The sequence below is a fragment of the Petromyzon marinus genome, chromosome 47 (assembly GCF_048934315.1).
Source record: "Petromyzon marinus isolate PM22_M1 ecotype Great Lakes invasive population chromosome 47, UKy_Petmar_22M1.pri1.0, whole genome shotgun sequence".
Lineage (NCBI taxonomy): Eukaryota > Metazoa > Chordata > Hyperoartia > Petromyzontiformes > Petromyzontidae > Petromyzon > Petromyzon marinus.
The window spans coordinates 9,632,956-9,653,785 of record NC_133713.1 but is presented as its reverse complement, the minus strand read 5'-3'; the positions used below and the strand labels follow the sequence as shown (position 1 = coordinate 9,653,785).

The 20,830-nt window shown below is 49.9% G+C and overlaps 1 protein-coding gene across 1 annotated transcript; it reads right to left on the bottom strand.

Moving 5' to 3' along the window:
* Positions 1-3,917: 3,917 nt before the first annotated feature.
* On the bottom strand, positions 3,918-20,086 carry LOC116952479 (uncharacterized). Its single transcript, XM_032971866.2, has 2 exons — positions 19,787-20,086; positions 3,918-13,162 (listed from the first exon to the last, which is right to left on the bottom strand). The coding sequence occupies exon 2, from the start codon at positions 13,158-13,160 to the stop codon at positions 10,893-10,895; it is 2,268 nt and encodes a 755-aa protein (XP_032827757.2). The 5' UTR covers positions 13,161-13,162; positions 19,787-20,086; the 3' UTR covers positions 3,918-10,892.
* Between the last annotated feature and the right edge of the window lie 744 nt (positions 20,087-20,830).

The window sequence follows — 20,830 nt, the reverse complement described above, 5'->3', positions numbered from 1 at the left end:
CTCCACCTGGCGCCCTGGGTTCGATTCCCGACTGGGGCCACTTTTCTGCGCATGAAGTTTGTGTGTTAGCCGTGAACTCCGGTTTCATCCTGTGGCTAAACAAAAAAATAGCCCCCACAATAATACAAGGTTTTCTTGGGTTAAATCGCGTAAACACAGGGTGCTTCGAAAACATGTTAACACTTACATGGGACTATCGTTTTTTTAAAATGGGAAAAGAACGGATAATAATAGAGCGTAACGTGATAAGAAATGTATGATAATAGCTTCAAAAAAGTCAAAGAGTCTCCACTTGTTCGCCATCGTTGTCAACGCATTGCCTGGAATCTTCTCCAGGTGGAGGCTGCACATTCCTCGTGGTATTGTTGCAAATTCTCAGGAGTGTTAAAACAATTTTAAGCACCCTGTATATGAATATGTCGTTAAACCCGCCACCACCCGACACAGCCAATTAGTAAGGTTTGTCACGTGTACAGAACGTGGCCAATTCATTACTAGTACAGCAACACCGGTGTGTTGGAGTGCAAAGCCACAACGTTTACAATCTGAGTACGACGTTTCGCCAGTAATTACAACTAGCTTCATCAGGCGACAGCCAGATTTGTAAATGTTGTGGATTTGCTCTCCAACACACCGGTTGTGCTGTACTCGTAACGAATTGGCCACGTTCTGTACACGTGACAAACCTTACTAGTTGGCTGTCGGGTGGTGGCGGGTTTGACGACACATTTATATATTTACGCGATATAACCCCCCCCCCCCCCCGTATTATGGGCGATATTGGTCGCGAAAGCCAAAAAAAAACCCACCGTCAATGCTGAAAATGTCCCTGCAAATTACTCAATCGGGATTACAGGCGGAAACATAATCGCCTAACCCACCACTGTGAAAACCTGGCAAGAAAAACAACGAGTCTTGAGGCGACTCAGTGTGACTCTCCTCGGGTAAAAAATAAAAATCTAAATTAGCAATGCTAAAAAATGGCAAAAAGTGACTGTAATGAATTCTCAGAATTAACCTGGCGGTTGCACCTGAGTCAAAAGCCGCATGGCTCACAGGGCTATACCAAATAAATTAAACTGAAAATAGCCAACAGGGGGCAGTGCAACACTGATGTATATTAAACTCCTCGCGTTTGGCCCCTAGCAGCACGGTTCGCATTGTCTTTGTGTTGTTCGCGTTTCGGCGTCCTCTGGTCTAGCATCGTTTGAGACGAGGCTCAAAAGAAAGCCGTCTCTGGTGTGGACCAATCTGTTTCAAGGACAATGCATCATCATATATTATCAGAGCGTGCCTTTTTTTTTGTTTGCATGTTCACCACAAGCACGTGTGCTTAATGCAGACAGGATTCATTGAATACGGATTCTGTTTTGTGTTTTAACATCTTGACACAACTGTTGTATTGCCAGAATGGGTAAAACCCATTGTTTAAGTTCGCGTTGTCCGTTCAATCGGATTTGGCTTGGCGAGGGCTTAACTTCAAGCGGTTGTGTCCACTCTAGGAATGTTGTTGTTAATCGATCGCCGGTGAACCGTTTTGTGGATAATCGGTTACCGGTTACGAAAAGTCGTGAGCCGCTTATTGTTTGCAGTGGGCGAACTGTGGGTGACGTCACTGCTCTTATTCTTGTTTCGTGTGGATTGCATCGCAGCAGATTGACGACGATGCGATTTTCAGATGTTCGCCATCCACTCCCATCGTCTGTTCAGACGCAGAGTCAGTGCCGGATTAACCTAGCAACAACAACAACCGCCATACGCCACTAAGTGGCAGTGACGTCCACACGACGCTTGTGCCAGGCCATGTGCACCTTGAGGCCACGTGAAGTGTCGAACGCCCGCTGGCAGGAGGTCACGGGCACACCCAGGTGCCACGGGTCGACTGACTGAGACGACTGGCTGACGCAGCACCTGTGCCCCCTACTGTAGCACAAGAAGCTACACATGTAGTAGCTACACATGTAGTAGTAGCTACCACATGTAGTAGCTACACATGTGTGGTAGCTACACATGTAGTAGCTACACATGTGTGGTAGCTACACATGTGTAGCTACCACACATGTAGTAGCTACACATGTAGTAGCTACCACATGTAGTAGCTAACACATGTAGTAACTAACACATGTAGTAGCTAACACATGTAGTAACTACGGGCCCCGCACTTTCAAGGGCCCCGTGCTAAATGCTTTCAAGCTATCAATTCCGGTTCAGTGACTCTGCACTTGCTCTATTACTATAGTACTATACCGCCTTCAACTTTTATGAACGACTGGGTGTTTAAGGTTAGCGAGTTATCGTAATATCCTGCTGTATAGCAAATGAAAAAATACAATGACTTTACTAAGCAAGTTAAAAATGTATGTGTTTTAATATGTGTGTTTTTTTTATTTTATTTAGGGACCCTTCATAACATCATGCTACAGGCCCCGCACTAACTTCATCCGGCGCTGCGCCGAGTGGATCCCATCGGTTGCGCCTTTAGAGGGGCGAGGACAGCGACTGTAAATATTCTCATTGCTCGGGATGGGCCCTCAAACGTTTATAGTTGGCACAGACGAACCGAGGGCTCTATGGAAGGGCTCCGTCTGGCCCTGAGCAGAGGGACCTTTTTGGTTGCGAGGCGTGGTCCTTCTGCTGTAATCCAGAGGGTCGGACCGTCGGACGAATGATTTCCTTGGCGACGTCGCTCGTTATGAACTTCGTTGTTGAGACTTCGTCGTGCAGCGCGCTAACCACTACACTACCGCTCCCCCACATACAAAGACCCCCCCATATAGCCTTAACAGACTGTAGGGGCAAGTGCTGTTAGCGAGCACCTATGAAGCCCGGCACGGCACACGAGGGGGTGGGTGGCCAGCACCACGCCCGGCCGCCTTTGTCTCCCTCGTGGCGATGCTTACACATCGCACCAGGTACTCATTTGAGGCTGAGTCAACCTACGTTCTCCACAGCGGTGCTTAACGGTGATCATATCTTTTTGATTTAAAGCTTTCGCGACTGCCGGGATTCATATTCTTGGTTCTTTCGGTAAAGTCACCACATAGAAGGGAAATAATAAAATAACACAAATTAAAAATACGATTTTATTGGTGATCATATGGTGATCATATCGTTATGTGGAAGTTCGTCACAGCATTGGTTCAAGCAAGTCCGACTCTGTTGACGAGTCACTGAATGTCAAAACGGGTATAGAGTTTGCTTGCATTGAACCAATGCGAGATGTTAACTACCTCGCCAGGAATACAGGAGGCCGTGCGTTCGATTCCGACCCTGACGCCGCCTGCTGTTTGTATATTTGAAGTTCGCATGCTCCTTCTCTCTCTCCCTCTGGTGGTGTGGATTTTTCTCCGAGGCTTCCCCGGGTTTTCCCTCCACAGTTTGAATCAACGTTGCATTTGGAGTATTTGCCTGCTGTGTATTTCCACGTGATAAGCCACTTCGTTGAGTTTTCATTTCTGATAGCCAGCTCGCTTCTGAAAAAGATGATAGCTCAGTGGGCCTTAGCTGGTAAAATAAAAATATGTTTTAGTTTGTATTCTTGGTTCTTTCGGTAAAGTCACGTAGAAGGGAAACAATAAAATAATTGTCTTGCTGTGGTTTTCACACCTGATGATGATTGCTTGTGTTGCAGTCGAAACATCGTGAGAATTGTATTGTTTTATATTTTTATTAGTTTATTGTTTCCCTTCTACGTGACTTTACCGAAAGAACCAAGAACATGAATCCCTGCGGTCACGAAAGCTTTAGATCAAAATTTATGTTTTAGTTTAGTTTTAGTTGGATATCGGCTCTGCTGTGAAACTCGTGGAGAATGTAAGGTCATTCAACCCACCACGTACTCCGACCTCGTTTCTATGGGACATTGGACAGCCCACGCCTCCCGTCGCACTGAAAAAATTGCTCACAACCGAATTACCTAAGTATAGATGACAATCTTTATTCAATCAACATCTTACAGAGACTATATACACGGATACAACAGCGGCGAACGGGCTAACCACAGTAGGACAGCTAATACAGGCAAAGAGGTTGCTTTGTTTTTTTTGTGTTTTTTTCATTTGCAGCAGAAAATATATATTTATACTGGTTCCACTAGGGCTACTTAAATGATGCACTCGGATGTGTTTTTCTTTCTTTCTTTTAAAATAAATACATTAATCAAATTCGCGACGACAATGTGTACGATTTTTTTTTTATTTTTGGACTCACCACGCACAGATGATCTATAGTTGAAGCGTCGTACAGCATTAACCGGTACGTTATAGTCTGTAAAAGCGATGACATACGCATGTATGTATGATGTCGTTCAATGTGTGTTAGGCTGGCCGCGAATGCTGGCTTACAAAACACCAAGCAAAAGCGGAGTGCCCCCCAAGTTGGTAAAGGGGGTGGGGGGGGGGGGTACCCGCAGATGTATAACAAAAATATACATGAGTGAACTTAATATCAGCTCATATTTAAATCCTAACAGCTATAACAAGATGTAGAATCTCTCTCATCATCCAAGGTTGTCCCCCTGGAATCTAACTCCACACGCGTGATCCAGGCGTTTCCCATGTCACTACATCTCAGGCTAATCTCTGTCGAACCTCTCTCACCTCGCCACATCTCGTATATCTCTCGTTTTCACCTCTTGTCGTCAGTTTATATATCGAGGTGGGGTGGGTAGGGGGGGGAGGGAATGGGACCTCACAGTGGGCCAGAACCATCACTGGCTGGAGTGATCCCAAACTTTTGTAGACTTCCACAAAGTATAGCGATGCCACAAGAATGCTTTCACGATCTATTGTTTTTTTTTTAAAGGACACCACCGCGTGTGTTTTAGAAGCATTCGAGACATTTCGTAGCGGTAGATTGATTCTGCCGTTCCTCTTTTCGGCGCTTGAACTCGTGCTGTCTGCGTGTTAAGTGAAAGTCAGCAGGGTGCACGTGACAAGCTCGCCCCAAAGAAATGGGGAGAAGATTGATAGCTACTGCAAAGAAATCTGGATTTTAAACAAATCTGAGAAAATCCGCATAAAATCTGGACGAACCCCACCACGCTCACCGCACCCAGCTCCCAGTGCCACCCCACATATCTCCCCAGTTGTAGAATCACTCACGACGGGGGGGTGGGGGGACAGCGGCTGTTTGTGTGGCGAGGAAGCGACCTGAGCTATGAGTGGAGTGAGGAGCCAGACGGAGAGTTCTTCCAGACTGGGATGACAGCCTCGGGACATCGATGATGATGACGGTGGTGGTGTTAATGATAGAGATGGTGGTGTTGATGACGGTGATGATGGTGGTGATGATGATAATGGTGGTGGTGATGATGGTGGTGGTGGTGATGATGACGGTGATGATGATGGTGGTGATGATGGTGGTGATGATGATGGTGGTGATGATGGTGGTGGTGATGATGACGGTGATGATGATGGTGGTGATGATGATGGAACACGTGGACTGCACTTGAAGGTGAACCATGTGTATTCCGGGAGACGTCAATTTCATTGATTTATAGGTAAGTTAATTATTGAGATTCCGAGTGGTTAGCGCACCGCGCTGTTAATGCGGCGACCTGAGTTTGATTTCCCGGCCACGGCTAACGTCAGTGGCGAGTGGCACCCAAGTACCCAACCACCACCAACCACTGCATTCGCCTGCGTGGTGAAGTATAATCATCGATATTACCAAATCACCTTCCAGTACCGACACGGCGTGGAACGAGGCCTTCGTCCAGCGGTGGATCGACAGCAAACCAAATAAAAATAGGCTGGCGGGACAAAAAAAAAGTGATTATTTATTCAACGAAGTTTAATACAAGAAGTGAAATCTGCTCGCGGGAGGCGAGCAACACTGTGCACAATTTTGGATCGAGCGAATTTGTGAAAGTCACAAATGTGGAGCCATTGAGAGTGCAGCACCAGCGAGCGGGGTTCGTCATCAAAAGTCTGCGTGGACCCTGGCGAGCTATGTCTCCCTGCCGTGGTGCACTTTCCCTCCGGCAACTCCTGCCTCCGATTAGCACGGTGGGCTGCGTACGGTGCGAAAGACGTTCACCACACATACGTATCATCATCATCATCACCATCATTCACACACACCGTTGTGCCAGTGATGGATATCATAAAATACTGTGGAATACAAAATTACATGTTCCGTATTTTCCAGATTATAAGACGCACTCACTCTCCCCCTATCCCCTGCTGTGTATTTAAAAGCAAGGAATGTTCCGGTTGGTATATATGTGTGTGTGAGTGAGTGTGTAAGTGTGTGTGTGAGTGTGTGAGTAAGTGTGTGAGTGTGTGTGTGAGTGTGTGTGAGTAAGTGTGTGTGAGTAAGTGTGTAAGTGTGTGAGTGTGTGTGAGTGTGTAAGTGTGTGAGTGTGTGTGTGAGTGAGTGTGTGAGTGTGTGTGTGTGAGTGTGTGAGTGTGTGTGAGTGTGTGTGTGAGTGTGTGAGTGTGTGTGTGAGTGAGTGTGTGAGTGTGTGAGTGAGTGTGTGAGTGTGTGTGAGTGAGTGTGTGAGTGTGTGTGTGAGTGTGTGAGTGTGTGTGTGAGTGAGTGTGTATGAGTGCGAGGGGGGGGTGAATCTTTGTCTCTGTGTTTGTGAGACAGCATCTGAGTTACTTTATTCACACACGGCACACGGTTGGGGGTGCGTCTTATAATCCGGACAATTCCGTATACTGTACTGTCTCATGTGCATACATACACACATATATGTTCACGTTAACAGACCATTATATACTTATACAACCACAACAGGCACTTTTTAAACGATAACATTCCGTTTTCACAATGAATATCGGGTATCTTAAAAGGAAAATGGAACCCTCAAAATAATCACGGATCTTCTCGCTTCGTAACCATGCGGACGGAACGGTTTCGGAACGTCGAAAGAGCGGCAGATGATCCCCACGCACCCAGAGGATGGACGCTTCCAATCGTCGCATATCGCCCACGATAGCGTGCAACGAAGCAGAGACGCGGCCACTGACACAATACGGAACGAAAGCTGAAAAGTGTGCAAAGAAGCGTGGAGTGTGTGCGTGTGAGAGTGTGTGTGTGTGTGAGAGAGTGTGTGTGAGTGAGAGTGTGTGTGTGAGTGTGTGTGTGAGAGTGTGTGTGAGAGTATGTGTGTGAAAATGTGTGTGAGAATGTGAGTGAGTGTGTGAGAGTGTCTGTGGTTGTAAATGTGTGAGTGTGAGAGTGTGAGTGAGAGTTTGTGTGAGTGTGTGTGTGTGAGAGTGTGTGTGTGTGAGTGTGTGTGAGAATGTGAGTGAGTGTGTGAGAGTGTCTGTGGTTGTAAATGTGTGTGAGTGAGTGTGAGAGTGTGAGTGAGAGTTTGTGTGAGTGTGTGTGTGAGAGTGTGTGTGTGTGAGAGTGTGTGTGAGAATGTGAGTGAGAGTGTGTGTGAGAGTGTGTGAGAATGTGAGTGACAGTGTGTGTGAGTGAGTGTGTGAGAGTGTGTGTGAATGTGAGAGTGTGTGTGAGTGTGTGTGAGAGTGTGTGTGAGTGAGTGTGTGAGAGAGTGTGTGTGTGTGAGAGTATGTGTGTGTGAGTGTGTGTGAGAATGTGAGTGAGAGTGTGTGTGAGTGAGTGTGTGAGAGTGTGTGTGTGTGAGAGTGTGTGTGAGTGAGAGTGTGTGTGAGAGTGTCTGTGTGTGTGAATGTGTGAGAGTGTGTGTGTGAGAGAGTGTGTGAGAGTGTGTGTGTGAGTGAGAGTGTGTGTGAGTGTGTGTGAGTGTGTGTGCGAGTGTGTGTGCGAGTGTGTGTGTGAGTGTGTGTGAGAATGTGAGTGATAGTGTGTTTGTGAGAGTGAGTGTGTGAGAGTGTCTGTGTGTGTGTGAGTGAGAGTGTGTGTGTGTGTCTGTGTGTCTGTGTGTGGGGAGCGGTGGTATATCGGTTAGCGTGCTACGCTACGAACCCGGCAGCCCGAGTTCGATTCCCGCTCACGGCCACCACCAGTGACGATTATCTGAACCGGCCCTGGGCCTTATCTAGGTCGACTCAGCCTCAATTGAGTACCTGGTGCGGTGTGTAAACATCGCCACTGGGGAGACGAATGCGGCCGGGCGTGGTGTTGGCCACCCACCCCGTCGTGGATCCGTGCCGGTCTTTATAGGTGCTCGCTAACAGCACTTGCCCCTAGAGTCTGTCAAGGCTACACGGGGGATCTTTGTCTTTCTTTTGTGCTTGTTGGGCAATTACACATGAGAGACACGGTCCAGAAAGAGAGTGGAGGAGCACGTGGGTTTCGCTTCTTGTTTTTGTTATCTATTTTACCAAGGTAAGGCCCCCAACTAAGCTGTGTGGCTCTTTTCCAGAAGCGGCCAGGCTCTAAACGACAGCTCAACGAAGTGGCTCATCGTCACGTGGGAACCTCGAGCGGCCAAATTTCTCGTTTTTAACGCGTGACACGCAGACTCCAAATATACAGCAGGCGTCAGGGTCGGGATCGAACCCACGACCCCCCCCCCCCCCCCTGTATACCAGGCGAGGTAGTTAACATCTCCTAGCCACCGTGGTGCCCCTCTCGAGACTAGCGACCGAGTGGTACATCGCAGAGATGCGATCAGCTGACGTGTGTACGTTAGCGTCCGTGTATGTAGGCGCAGCTGCGTATTGTTTAGTGCACTTGTGTGTTTATTGTACGTCTGTGTGTATGTCTGTGGGGGAGCGGTCACCTTCATAGGTGCTGCTCGCTAATCGCACTTGCCCCGACAGTCCGTTAAGGCTATACGGGGGATCTTTGTCTTGTGGGGAGCGGCAGGGTAGTTGCTCGTGAACTGCGCTACGAACCCGGCGGACCTGAATTCGATTTCCGCTCACGGCTAACACCAGTGTCGAATATCTGAACCGGGCCCGGCTCTCCCCTAGATCTACTCAGCCTTAAATGATGATTACCTGGTGTGGTGTTAACATCAGCCGTGGGGAGACAAAGGCGGCCGGGGCGTGCTGTTGCCCCCCCCCCTCCCCTTCGCGCGCGCCGTGCCGCCCTTCGTAGGCGCTCGCTCACAGCACTTGCCCCCAGCAGCGTGTTGAAGGCTATACGGGGGATCTTTGTCTTTGTTGTGCGTGTAGTGTGTGCAGCAGTCGATAGACCAGGGGTGGTGACTAACGACGCAGCAGCAGCAGCAGCAGATGCCACTGCAGGGCTGCACGCTGCGTTTTTGTTTGGGGGGGCTGCGGGAAAACAAAGCGGGAAAGCGAGAATATTGTTTTTTTTAAGAGTAGTGCAAAGAAATAAGATCTCGTTCTGTCGCTTTGAGTTGCGTCTTCCTTCATGTGCTGTGCTCACGTACACACACATACACACACACGCGCCTACACACACGCGCGCGTGTGTAGGCGTGTGTATGTGTGTGTACGCGTGTGTACGTGTGTGTGAGGAGCGGTGGTGCAGCGGTTAGCGCGCTGCTCTACAAACCCGGCGACCCGAGTTCGATTCCTGCTCACGGCCAACACCACCAGTGATGATTATCTGAACCGGTCCTGGGCCGCCCCTAGGTCAGCTCAGCCTCAAACGAGTACCTAGAGCGGTGTGTAAACATCGCCACTGGGGAGACAAAGTCGGCCGGGCGTGGTGCTGGCCACCCACCCCCTCGTGTACCGTGCCGGCCTTCATATCGCTAACAGCACTTGCCCCTACAGTCTGTGACAGGCTACACGGGGGATCTTTGTCTTTTTTGTGTGCGCGTGTGGTCTACAAACGTCCACGGCAGGTGATGGACAGATTCGACAGCGCTTCCCCTTGTGATCTCAAGTGAAATATTTAACGTCGTTGTCGTTGTATCGATTGTTTCCCCGGAGCCGTTATCGATTTAATCTCCGAAATTCGGGGAGGGGGCGGAAGGGGGGATGGAGGAGGGGGGCTATATGGAAGGACACCCGGAATGCTCTTGAGAGGTATTTATCATTCTGTTATGACTGTGTTTTGTGTTCTTTCGTCCACTCACAGGCTTGAGAGAGAGAGAGTGGTGTGTGAGATGCCTGGAGCCGTCGTGCAGCGGGCAGCGCGCTGCGCTACGAACCCGGCGACCCGAGTGTGATTAACATCGCCACTGGGGGAGACAAAGGCGGTCGGGGGTGATTGCTGGCCACACACCCACCTCGTGCGCCGTGCCGGCCTTCATTGGTGCTCCCTAGCAGCACTTGCCCCGACAGTACGTTCAGCCTACACGGGAGATCTTTGTCTTTGTGAGCTAAATGCCAATGTTGAGGTCTACTGCTGCTCGCCACCCCGTGCCTTCGAGGAGGAATGCCGAAGCCAAAAAGGTCGCGATGTGGTTTGTTTCTTTAGTCTCGAACGAGCTGGTTATTCTGCATGTCCCCGCTGTTACGCGCGTGCGTGTTTGTGTGTGTGTGTCCGCATTGAAGCCTGTAGGCGCGAGAAGTGTGCGTACGCCCGGTTTCTTTGCGTGAGACTTAGCTGATGGGAACGTATATATGGGACTTCTTTGTCTTTTTGTACGTACGTATGCCTTGATGTGTTCTCGCCAACAACACTTGCCCCGACAGCCTGTTACGACACTATGGAGGGAGGGGGGGGGGGGGCTTTGTCTTTATCTTTGTATGTGCATGCCTGTACTGTATATATATAGCGTACTATAAGAATTGGTGGCGACATCTGTGTAGCAACCGGGTCATCGCCAGTGATACAAAACAACAAAAAATGGGGTCCCATCCACAGACCTCTTTGTTCTCACAATTGCATAGGAGGATGAGCGAGACGTCCCTCCTATCCAAGTGGGCGACAAGAAGTCTCTAGCGGAGCAACCAAAGCCCCCCCTTACCCCACCCACCCAACCACAGACTCCCACGACCATCAGAACTTTAACATCGTCACGTTGCCATTGCGAGGTTATATGTCAAATGCCTTTATTAATCGATTCGTTCGCGACGTTCGGCTCCCTACGAAGCCCGCTCCCTGTAGGCCGGTGGCACCGACGCGTAGCGAGCAACTTCACCCACGCCGTCCCCTTTCACGCGCGCGGCCCCCTGGAGGAGCTCCACCAGGAGGCCCTCCAGGTCCAGACGCGGCTCCACGCTGGGGCCGTGGCCCTTCTGCTGGCGATATGAGGGCGAGACTCGCTTGCGGCGATCGTCACCACCATCATCAGCATCATCATCGTCGTCGTCGCCATCATCCTCCTCCTCTAGGTCTTCCACCTCTACCGTGTCTTCCACGTCGTCGTCGTCGTCGTCCTCGTCGTCACCACCGCCGTCGTCGATGATGAACTTGGAAAGTTCTTCAACGATTCGAGCGTCGTCGTCCGCCGAACGAGGAGCGTCGAGCCGATGTGGAGGAGGACGTGGAGGAGGTGGAGGAGGTTGACTCTCCTCGAGTCGACCCTCCTCGTCCAGCTTGAGGTACTGCAGCAGCTCGTGGAGGACTTCGTTGTCCCTTTTCTCCTCTTCAGCCGCGCGCTCCTCCTCCTCCTCCGACCTCCCTCCCTCTCCATCACCTCTCTCCTCCTCCTCCTCCTCCTCCCCCCGCTTCGCTGAGTGCCGAGACTTTGCTGCCCGATCCAAGCCCCCCTGCTCCTCCTCAACCTCCTCAATCTCCTCCGCCGCTGCACCGTCGCCTTCCGCATCCATTACCCCGCCGCGCTTTTGATCCTTGGGCCCGTGGCGTCCTCGCACAGATGTCTCCTGCCAGGCGGTGCGAGCTGACGACGCAACGCCCTTGCCGTTCGCTTTACTCCGACCCTGGCCATCACCTCTCTGCCTCTGCTGCTGCTTCTCAACAGCACCACCATCATCATCAGCATCATCGTCGTCCTCGTCAACAGCACCACCATCACGGCCTTCTCCTTCAGCCTCTTGCAGAAGCAGCATCTTCACGAGGTTCTCCAGTTCTGCTGTGCGCTCCTCCTCCTCATCCTCGTCCCCATCGTGAGCAGGCCTCGGGCGGTGCCTTCCCTCCAGGCGCCCCTTGGCCGTCGGAGGCCGCTCCCCTCGTGCCTGGCCAGGATACGGAGACCTCGAGCCCGGAGCAGCGTTGGGACCACGGGACCGAGGTGGCGCTGAGTTCTCCTTCTCTCCGGCTTGGAGGGCGAAGTGCAGCAGCAGGTTGGCAGCTTGATCCAAAGCCTCTTCATCTTCCCTAGCCAACTGCTGCTGCTGCTGCTGCTGCTTCAGCAAGCGCGGCCTCTGGCCCACCGCTTTGTCGTTGCGGTGACGCGCGTCCATCACGGCCACAGACCTCACGTCCTCCTCTCCCGCCGCCTCGCTCGCCTGCTGGCCCGCTCCTCCGTGGCCCTCGCTCTGCCTCGTGTCGCGACCCTGAAGCGCCTCCAGAAGTTGGAGCAGATCCCGCGCCTCTCCTGCCTCCTGCTCCTCCTCCACGCCGTCGTTGGCTTCACCCTCCTCGTCCTCCTCGTCCTCCTCCTCGTCGTCACCGCCAGATCTCCAGCGCGCCGCTCGATTCTCTTCCAGTTCCTCCTCCACCGCGCCATCGTCACCGTAGCCATCGTTGACTTTCGCAGCAGCTGCACCGCCAATGTCCTCCTCCTCGTCCTCCTCCCCACCATCATCGACATCGGCATCTCCGTTCTCAACACCGAACCCGTCCGAGCGGCTCTTCTGGCTGTAGAGCGGCGAGAAGATTCTGCCGTTGCGAGGAATCCTCCGTGGCTGGCCTGCCAGCACCTCCCTCACCACCTCCTCATCATCCTCCTCCTCCTGCTGCTGCTGCTGCTGCTTCTCCTCCTCCGCCTGCCGAGTCTGCAGACCCTGGTCTCTCCTGGCCAGAGCCTCGAGCAGCAGAGACTCTAGCATGGCCTCGGACGTGGCGACCTCGCGCTGCGCCTGGCGGCCCCGCGACCCGGAGCGGAGGCTGGCAAGGTAGGCGAGCACCTCGCCTTCTTCTTCCAGCGCCTGCAAAGCGCTCAGCGTCTTGAGAAGCTCCTCCTCGGACAAACTTCTGGCCGAAGGCTCATCGAGGGAGCCGGCCCGGTGGGTGGTGGAGACCGAGGCGTACGCTAGCGGTTGCGCCGCTGTGATGGACAGCAGCTGTTGTTGTTGCTGTTGTTGTTGTTGTTGTTGCGGGTGGAAGTACTTGTGAGCCTGGGGCGACGTGAGCGGGACGCTTGAGACGCACGTGGCCAGAAGGGCAACGACGCAGGCCACGCAGTGCCACCCTGCGGCGGCGGAGGAGGGCATCGTCTCAGAGGGCATGGCTGTGGCAGAGACACGCACGCAACGACAGGGGTCGATCAGAACGACGCGTGGCAATGTGGGGGAAGGGAGAGGGGGTCGACAAACAAGATGACAAGCTGAGGCACACATTTTTTGAAGATTTCGGTAAAAAAATATAAACCCAGCAATATTTCAAGAGCCGCAATGCACTGTGGTGGTGAATTCGAGACGGTGATGGTCCTCAATAAATAACTGTCACCAAGCGGTCCTTAAAGAGCCGCCATGCACATCTGGAGTCGCAGGTTGCCCACCCCTTCCCATGGTAAACTGGACTCCCATGGTAAACTGGACTCCCATGGTAAACTGGACTTCCATAGTGAACTGGAGTTCCATGGTAAACTGGACTCCCATGGTAAACTGGACTCCCATGGTAAACTGGACGTCCATGGTAAATTGGACTCCCATGGTAAACTGGACTTCCATGGTGAACTGGACTCCCATGGTAAACCGGACTCCCATCGTAAATTGGACTCCCATGGTAAACTGGACTTCCATGGTAAACTGGAGTTCCATGGTAAACTGGACTCCCATGGTAAACCGGACTCCCATCGTAAAATGGACTAATATGGTAAATTGAACTTCCATGATAAACTGGACATCCATGGTAAAGTGGACTCCCATGGTAAACTGGACTCCCATGGTAAACTGGACTCACATGGTAAAATGGACTAACATAGTAAACTGAACTTCCATGGTAAACTGAATTTCATGGTAAACTGAACTTCCATGGTAAACTGAACTTTCATGGTAAAATGGACTAACATGGTAAACTGAACTTCCATGGTAAACCGGACTCCCATGGTAAACTGGACTTCGATGGTAAACTGGACTCCCGTGGTAAACTGGACTTCCGTGAAACCAAAATAACAAGAAGAGGCATTCTTTCGAATTCGGTAAACAAAAAGCGAAAAAAACCTAAAAAATGTTTCAAGAGCCGCAAGAAAAAGTCCTGAAAGAAGGCGCACACGGCACCGTAACCGCAGGTCGCCCAACCCCTGACGCCGCGTGGAAATTGTTCCCCCGGGGCTCGGGTCCCGGTGAGTTTCAAGACGCAAGGGGCCCTGCCACGTTGGGATGCTCTTGGCCAATTCCGCGTGGAATGAGCAGACCCCATGCCGCAGGAGGCGATGCCAAAGGTCAAAGGTGATGTCTCAATGTCCCCCTGCTGGTACTGTCAGTGTGGTGGAAATTTCACGTGCTCGACCAAAACAAATGTCAAAATGTAATTCCCATCAGGCCTCATTGGTGTCAATAATTTCAGTCTGTTTCTCTGGCCTCTCAGTTTGCTATGAAGAAGGGCCATTTCCCGAAACGTCGCCTATTATATGTGTTTACTTTCATGGCCATGGAGTGTTGTTATTGATGAACATTGTTGAGTTGTTGTTGTTGTTGGCTCTGCTTTTGTACAACTTCCAACGCAGCAGCACAAGCACCATCACCAAATAATTTATGGCGAGATGTTGACTCCCTCGCCTGGTATGCAGCAACTCGTGGGTTCTATCTCGACCCTGATGCCTCCGTGGTCACGTGGATGTTTCTCCTGGTCCTCCGGGTTCCCCCCCCCCCCCACACACATTTATAATCAACATCAACGCTTTTAGAGCATTTGGCTAATATTTCAATTTCCACGTGATAAGTCACTTCGTTGAGCTATCATTTGTGGCCAGGTCGCTTCTGAAAAAAAGACACATAGCATCAGTGTGCCTTACCTGGTAAAATAGAGTTTAGTTGAGTTGCTTTGAATCGATTATTCCATTGAATAGTGTGATTCGTGTACATTGGTATGTGTTCCAGATTCACACCAAGTATAAATTATATGAATAATTGAAAATCTAAATGACGAATCAAGTCGTCAAAATTGTGACGGACAGACCCTGAAACACGCTTACTTGTTGATGCTTCACAAAGTTGTACCAGTTTTACCGACCCCCGAAAGGAATGATCTATGAACTTGGAAAATAATGATTGGCAGTCGATTCAGGTTTTTGTTCAATTGGTGAATACACTTTTCCCTCTTCTATTGTCTTCTGTTGTATTGTCTGTCTCGTTTGTATTGTCTCGTTTGTATTGGTTGTCTCGTTTGTATTGTTTGTCTCGTTTGTATTGTTTGTCTCGTTTGTATTGTTCCGTCTCGTTTGTAGTTTGTCTCGTTTGTATTGTCTGTCTCGTTTGTATTGTCTGTCTCGTTTGTATTGTCTGCCTCGTTTGTATTGTTTTTATTGTTTGTATTGTTTGTCTCGTTTGCATTGTCTGTCTCGTTTGTATTGTTTGTCTCGTTTGTATTGTTCCGTCTCGTTTGTATTGTTTGTCTCGTTTGTATTGTCTGTCTCGTTTGTATTGTTTGTATGGTTTGTATTGTTCCGTCTCGTTTGTATTGTTTGTCTCGTTTGTATTGTCTGTCTCGTTTGTATTTTTGTATGGTTTGTCTCGTTTGTATTGTTTGTCTCGTTTGTATTGTCTGTCTCGTTTGCATTGTCTTTCTCGTTTGTATTGTTTATCTCGTTTGTATTGTCTGTCTCGTTTGTAGTTTGTCTCGTTTGCATTGTCTGTCTCGTTTGTATTGTTTGTCTCGTTTGTATTGTTTCGTTTGTATTGTCTCGTTTGTATTGTCTGTTTCGTTTGCATTGTCTGTCTCGTTTGTATTGTTTGTCTCGTTTGTATTGTCTCGTTTGCATTGTTTCTCTAGTTTGTATTGTTTCTCTAGTTTGTATTGTAATGTGCGTCTTGATTGTTTCGTCTCATTTGAATTATTTAGTTAGCATCTCGCCACCGTGGCGCCGCTATAGGTGCCAGTGAATCATTATGCTGACAATAATCGATTCGTGAATTGGAAATGATTACGATAATTCACAACGCGGAGGGAACCGGCACGGGCCGAGGTTAACCAATTTATTATACAAAGACAAAGATCCCCCGTGTAGCCTGCAACAGACTGTTGGGACAAGCGCTGTTAGCGAGCACCTACGAAGGCCGGCACGGCACACGAGTGGGTGGGTAACACCATCCCCGGTCGCCTTTGTCTCCCCAGTGGCGATGTTTACACACGGCACCAGGTACTAATTTTATGCTGAGTCGACCTAGGGGATGCCCAGGGCCGGTTCAGAAAATCGTCACTGGTGTTGGCCGTGAGCGGAAATCGAACTCGAGACGCCGGGTTCGTAGCGCAGCGTAACGCTAACCACTACACCCACCGCCCCCCACGTATTGAACCACACACAGGGTGGTCCATATATAGATACCCCACTAAGGTGATTGGTATACATCCTCAAGAGAAATTAACACCACCAATCTCAATGGACTCGTTGCGCATCTGTTAACCCTTCGCCCGGACACGTTTCGTGCTTTGCGTACAACCTCCAATTATCACGTCAGGTGAGGTTAACAAGAACGAGTCGGAGTACATGGGAAATGAGTAGGGTATCTCTAAATGGATCGCCGTGTGTCGAAGGCTAAGTTACATTATCCATGAATCAGCAGCAGCAGCATCCACTGAATATCCCCTGCTCAATTGAAAGCTTCGGTTCATCGTCGTGATTATCAATGCGTGAATAATGTATTAATTTAGCAGATTAAATAATTTTATATTGATTATATTTCAATCAATTACTTGTGGAGGAGTTGACGTCACGGCGCGTTTTCAAAACAATTAGTCGACTGTTTCAGTAAATGAATGATTTATAGATGTAGAATATGTAATTAATTGTTTAGTGCTAATTAATTAACGGAATATTTTGCGGACTGCGTCAGAGATTGTTTTTATACTGGTCTAAATTACATACCAATATGACCGAAATTATTTCAGATCCCTATCAATTTGTGTTTCTAATCCATTATAAAAAATTAATATTCATCAAAAATGAATATTTTATTCATCGAATCAATCACTAACATTCTGCTTTGAATGAATCATATTTTTAATTAAATGCATTATTATCCATTAATTAGTCGACACGAATTCGATAGCATCGTATGAATGACCGAGTCGAGTCCAGAAATATATCAATGAATTAATTGAACTCGACTTTTTTTATCAATGGGTACACATGATATATTTTCATGAATGAATGACCTGGAATCCAACTCATATGGCCTCTCTGCTGGGAGATTGCAGTAATGACGTCAACGTGACGCAAATGCTGAGATATTTATAGCCTCTCCTAATAAGGGAAATGCGCCCCACTCTCTTTAGACATCACCGGGTGTTTTATTATTTTGTGTGTGTGTCTCGAACATCGCTATAAACGGGCTGTTGTGGAAAATTCCTGTCTGCAAGCACATATTTTTGGGTTATCGAGACTTGCATTATTATTATTATTATACGAGAGGGGTTCGTGTCCAGAACAATACCCGACCGCCTGTGTTTCACGCGCACACACATGCGATCCTCCGTGTTGCAATATAGATTAGGGGGCAAGCGCTGTTTGCGAGCGCATATTAAACACGCCCACGCACACACACTCGTGCGAACGATGCACATACACGTTGATAGGTGTGACACGTATAGGCGTGTGCAGGCACAAAGAGTAAGAACGCACACGAGCACATGGATATAGCCAAGCGCACGCACACACATTGACAGAGATCCCCCGTATAGCCTTTGACAGACTGCTGGGGCAAGTGCGTGCTGTTAGCGAGCACCTATGAAGGCCGGCTCAGCACACGACGGGGGTCGTATGACGAGCACACACACACACGCATCCGGCCGCCTTTGTCTTCCTAGTGACGATAGCGCAGCGCACTAACCACTGCGCCACCGCTCCCCCCCCCCCCCCCACAAGTCTCTAAGGTGTACAGAGATGGCGGCTAATTATATCCCACTGATACAAATGTTCTCAACAATTGTTAGAATTTATATTTTTTAACCCACAGATTAAAAAAAGAAACCCTTATGTAATAATGGTTCAGAATGATTCTGAACTAAGCCCCTGTAACAAAGCCAAACAACGCACTGGTAAATAACACTGTAGCCTTAAAATATTATATTGTCTGCGATAATTTTACACGTGACAAGCCACTTCTTTGAGCGATATCATTTGTGGCCAGATCGCTTCTGAACAAGAGCCGTATATAGCGCAATGGGCTTTATCTGGAAAATGATAAAAGAACATATTTATTTATTCATTTTTATTAAAGGTAAAAGACGTTTCTCGGCAATGGCCCTTGTGTATCCCTACCTTCCAATATGAAAATTTGGACGAATTTATACACAAAGTTAAACCACACGGCACGAGCAAAAACGACTTCATAGTTCACCTACCTATTTCGTATTCAGCAATCGTGCTATGCGCACACCAGTTGCATGCAATTCCTGTAAAAAATATGAACGCTGATGTCTTATTTATCAAAGTGTAGGAAGGCAAGCGTATTGGCTCTCTTTAAATGTTATAATTGTTGTTTTTATAATACCCGTTGATACATATGACGGTAGGAAAATGTGTTCCGTGCATTTAAGATTAAAATGGTATGCCCGTGTGACAATGCTGGATTAACATACAGCGTTGCCGTGCAGCGCTGATACGTGCAGTGGAATTGACGATAACATGCAGCTTGTTGTGGTAAAGCCTGCTAAATATCGAGTTACTTTGATAAAACAGACCGCTGAGACACACAGAGGCAGCAGCATTATTAACGGGATACCTTTATGATTGAAGGAGCTATTCATGTTAAGCTCGGCACCCGAGTGGCTTGTATAGTCAGGATCTCGCCCGGCCGCCGTTATCTCCCCAGCGCCGATGTTTACACAGCGCAGCAGATGCACGCTTATGACTGAATCGATCTATGGGAGGCCCAGGACCGGTTCGGATATTCGTCAACCGATATTGGCCGCGAGCGGGAATCGAACTCGGGTCCAACTGGTTCGGAGACGCAGTGCGCTAACCACTACACTACCGCTACACAATAAACCTAGGAAGGCCGGCGCGGTACACGAGAGGGTGGGTGGCTAGCACCACATCCGGCCACCTTTGTCTCCCTAGAGACAGTGCTATAGACACACGCACAACATACATGCACAAAGAAGAGAGGAGCACGCACAAAAACAAAGATCCCCCGTATAGCCTTAACAGACTGTAGGGGCAAGTGCTGTTAGCGAGCACCTATGAAGGCCGGAACGGTACACGAGGGGGTGGGTGGCTAGCACCGCGCCCGACCGCCTTAGTCTCCCCAGTGGCAATGTTTTTATTCACCGCACCAGGTACTCATTTGAGGCTGAGTCGACCTAGGGGAGGCCCAGGACCGGTTCAGATAATCGTCACTGGTGTTGGCCGTGAGCGGGAATCGAACCTGGGTCGCCAGGTTCATAGCGCAGCGCGCTAACCGCTACACCACCGCTCCCCACGCACAAAGACAAACACACAGTCACAGACGAAGGTATACATAGCGACAAACATGGACACAGTAAACATACGCAAGTAAAATCCATCCACACGGCACCCACTCGCCACCTAACACAGCCTTGGATATCAGCGAAAAACAGTTTACAAGCACACAACACTTTAATTATATTATCCATCATGATGGCCAGCGGCTGGCTGTTGCAGCACACATCGCACACAGTGCTTAGGACGAGGAGCCTCAAACACACAACAACAAACATCGCCCTGTACCTTTCGCCCGTGTTGCTTCAGCACCAGGGACAGCGACCTCAAAGAGGCCCCCTTCCCTATTGAAGGCGCCGTCCGTCCCTGCGCACAAGCTGGCGTTTCTTCACCCGCACGATCGCGCCGCTCCCGACAAGTCAAGCCCGAGAGAGCAATGTGTCACGCTATATGCACACACACACACGCATCTGTGTGTGTGTGTGGTGTGTGAAGAGCGAGTGAGAGAGCACGGGAGAGCTTCAGTGAAGAGAGAGCGAATCTCCCGTCCCTCTTATAGTCGTCCCCTCATTGACGTCAGACCCGAGGAGGTGACGCTCGCTTCGCTTTTTTGGCTCCGTCTCCAGGGGAGACGAAGCGAGGTGAGTGGTGGGGGGGGGGGGGGGGGGGGGTGTGAGGGATGAGCTCGGGATGAGGGTGGGGGCTGGGGAGGGAGAACGAATGAGGGAGGTGTGGCGGAGGAGCGGTGGCGCGTGTGGTTAGCGCACCGCGCCACGAACCACCTGGCCACCGCCGGGGTTCGAATCCCGCTCACGCTGAATAACAGTGGCGGATATTTGAAACGAGCCCTGAGTTTCCTCCCCTCGGGTCAAGTCGGTTACGGCTATCTTACTTGGTCCTGGGGCCTCCCCTAGGTAGACTCAGCCTCAAATGAGTACCAGGTGCTGTGTAAACATCACATCGAGGGAGACAAAGGCGGCCGGGTAGGGTGCAGGCCACCCACCCCCCTCGTTTGCCGTGCCGGCCTTCATAGGTGCTATTTGCTAACCGCACTTGCCCCATTAAGTACGGTAAGGCTATACGGGGGATCTTTGTCTTTGGGGGGGGGGGGGGGGGGGAGGAGATATGATGAGGAGAGATGGGGTGGGAGGAGAGGTGATGTGGTGAGAAGAGGTGAGGAGCAGAGAGACGAGGTGGAGAAGGTAACGGTGTGAGCTTGCATCAACATCTCGTGCTGCAGGCAGCAGAGGGATGCTTTTTTTTGCGTGCGGTGTCATGAAAACCGTGCCGGGCCTCGCCTAGGTCGACTCCGCCTTAAATGAGCGCGGAGCG

What these genes read in the sequence shown, in the direction of transcription:
- LOC116952479 (XM_032971866.2), bottom strand. Translation starts at nt 13,160, where the DNA reads ATGCCCTCTGAGACGATGCCCTCCTCCGCCGCCGCAGGGTGGCACTGC.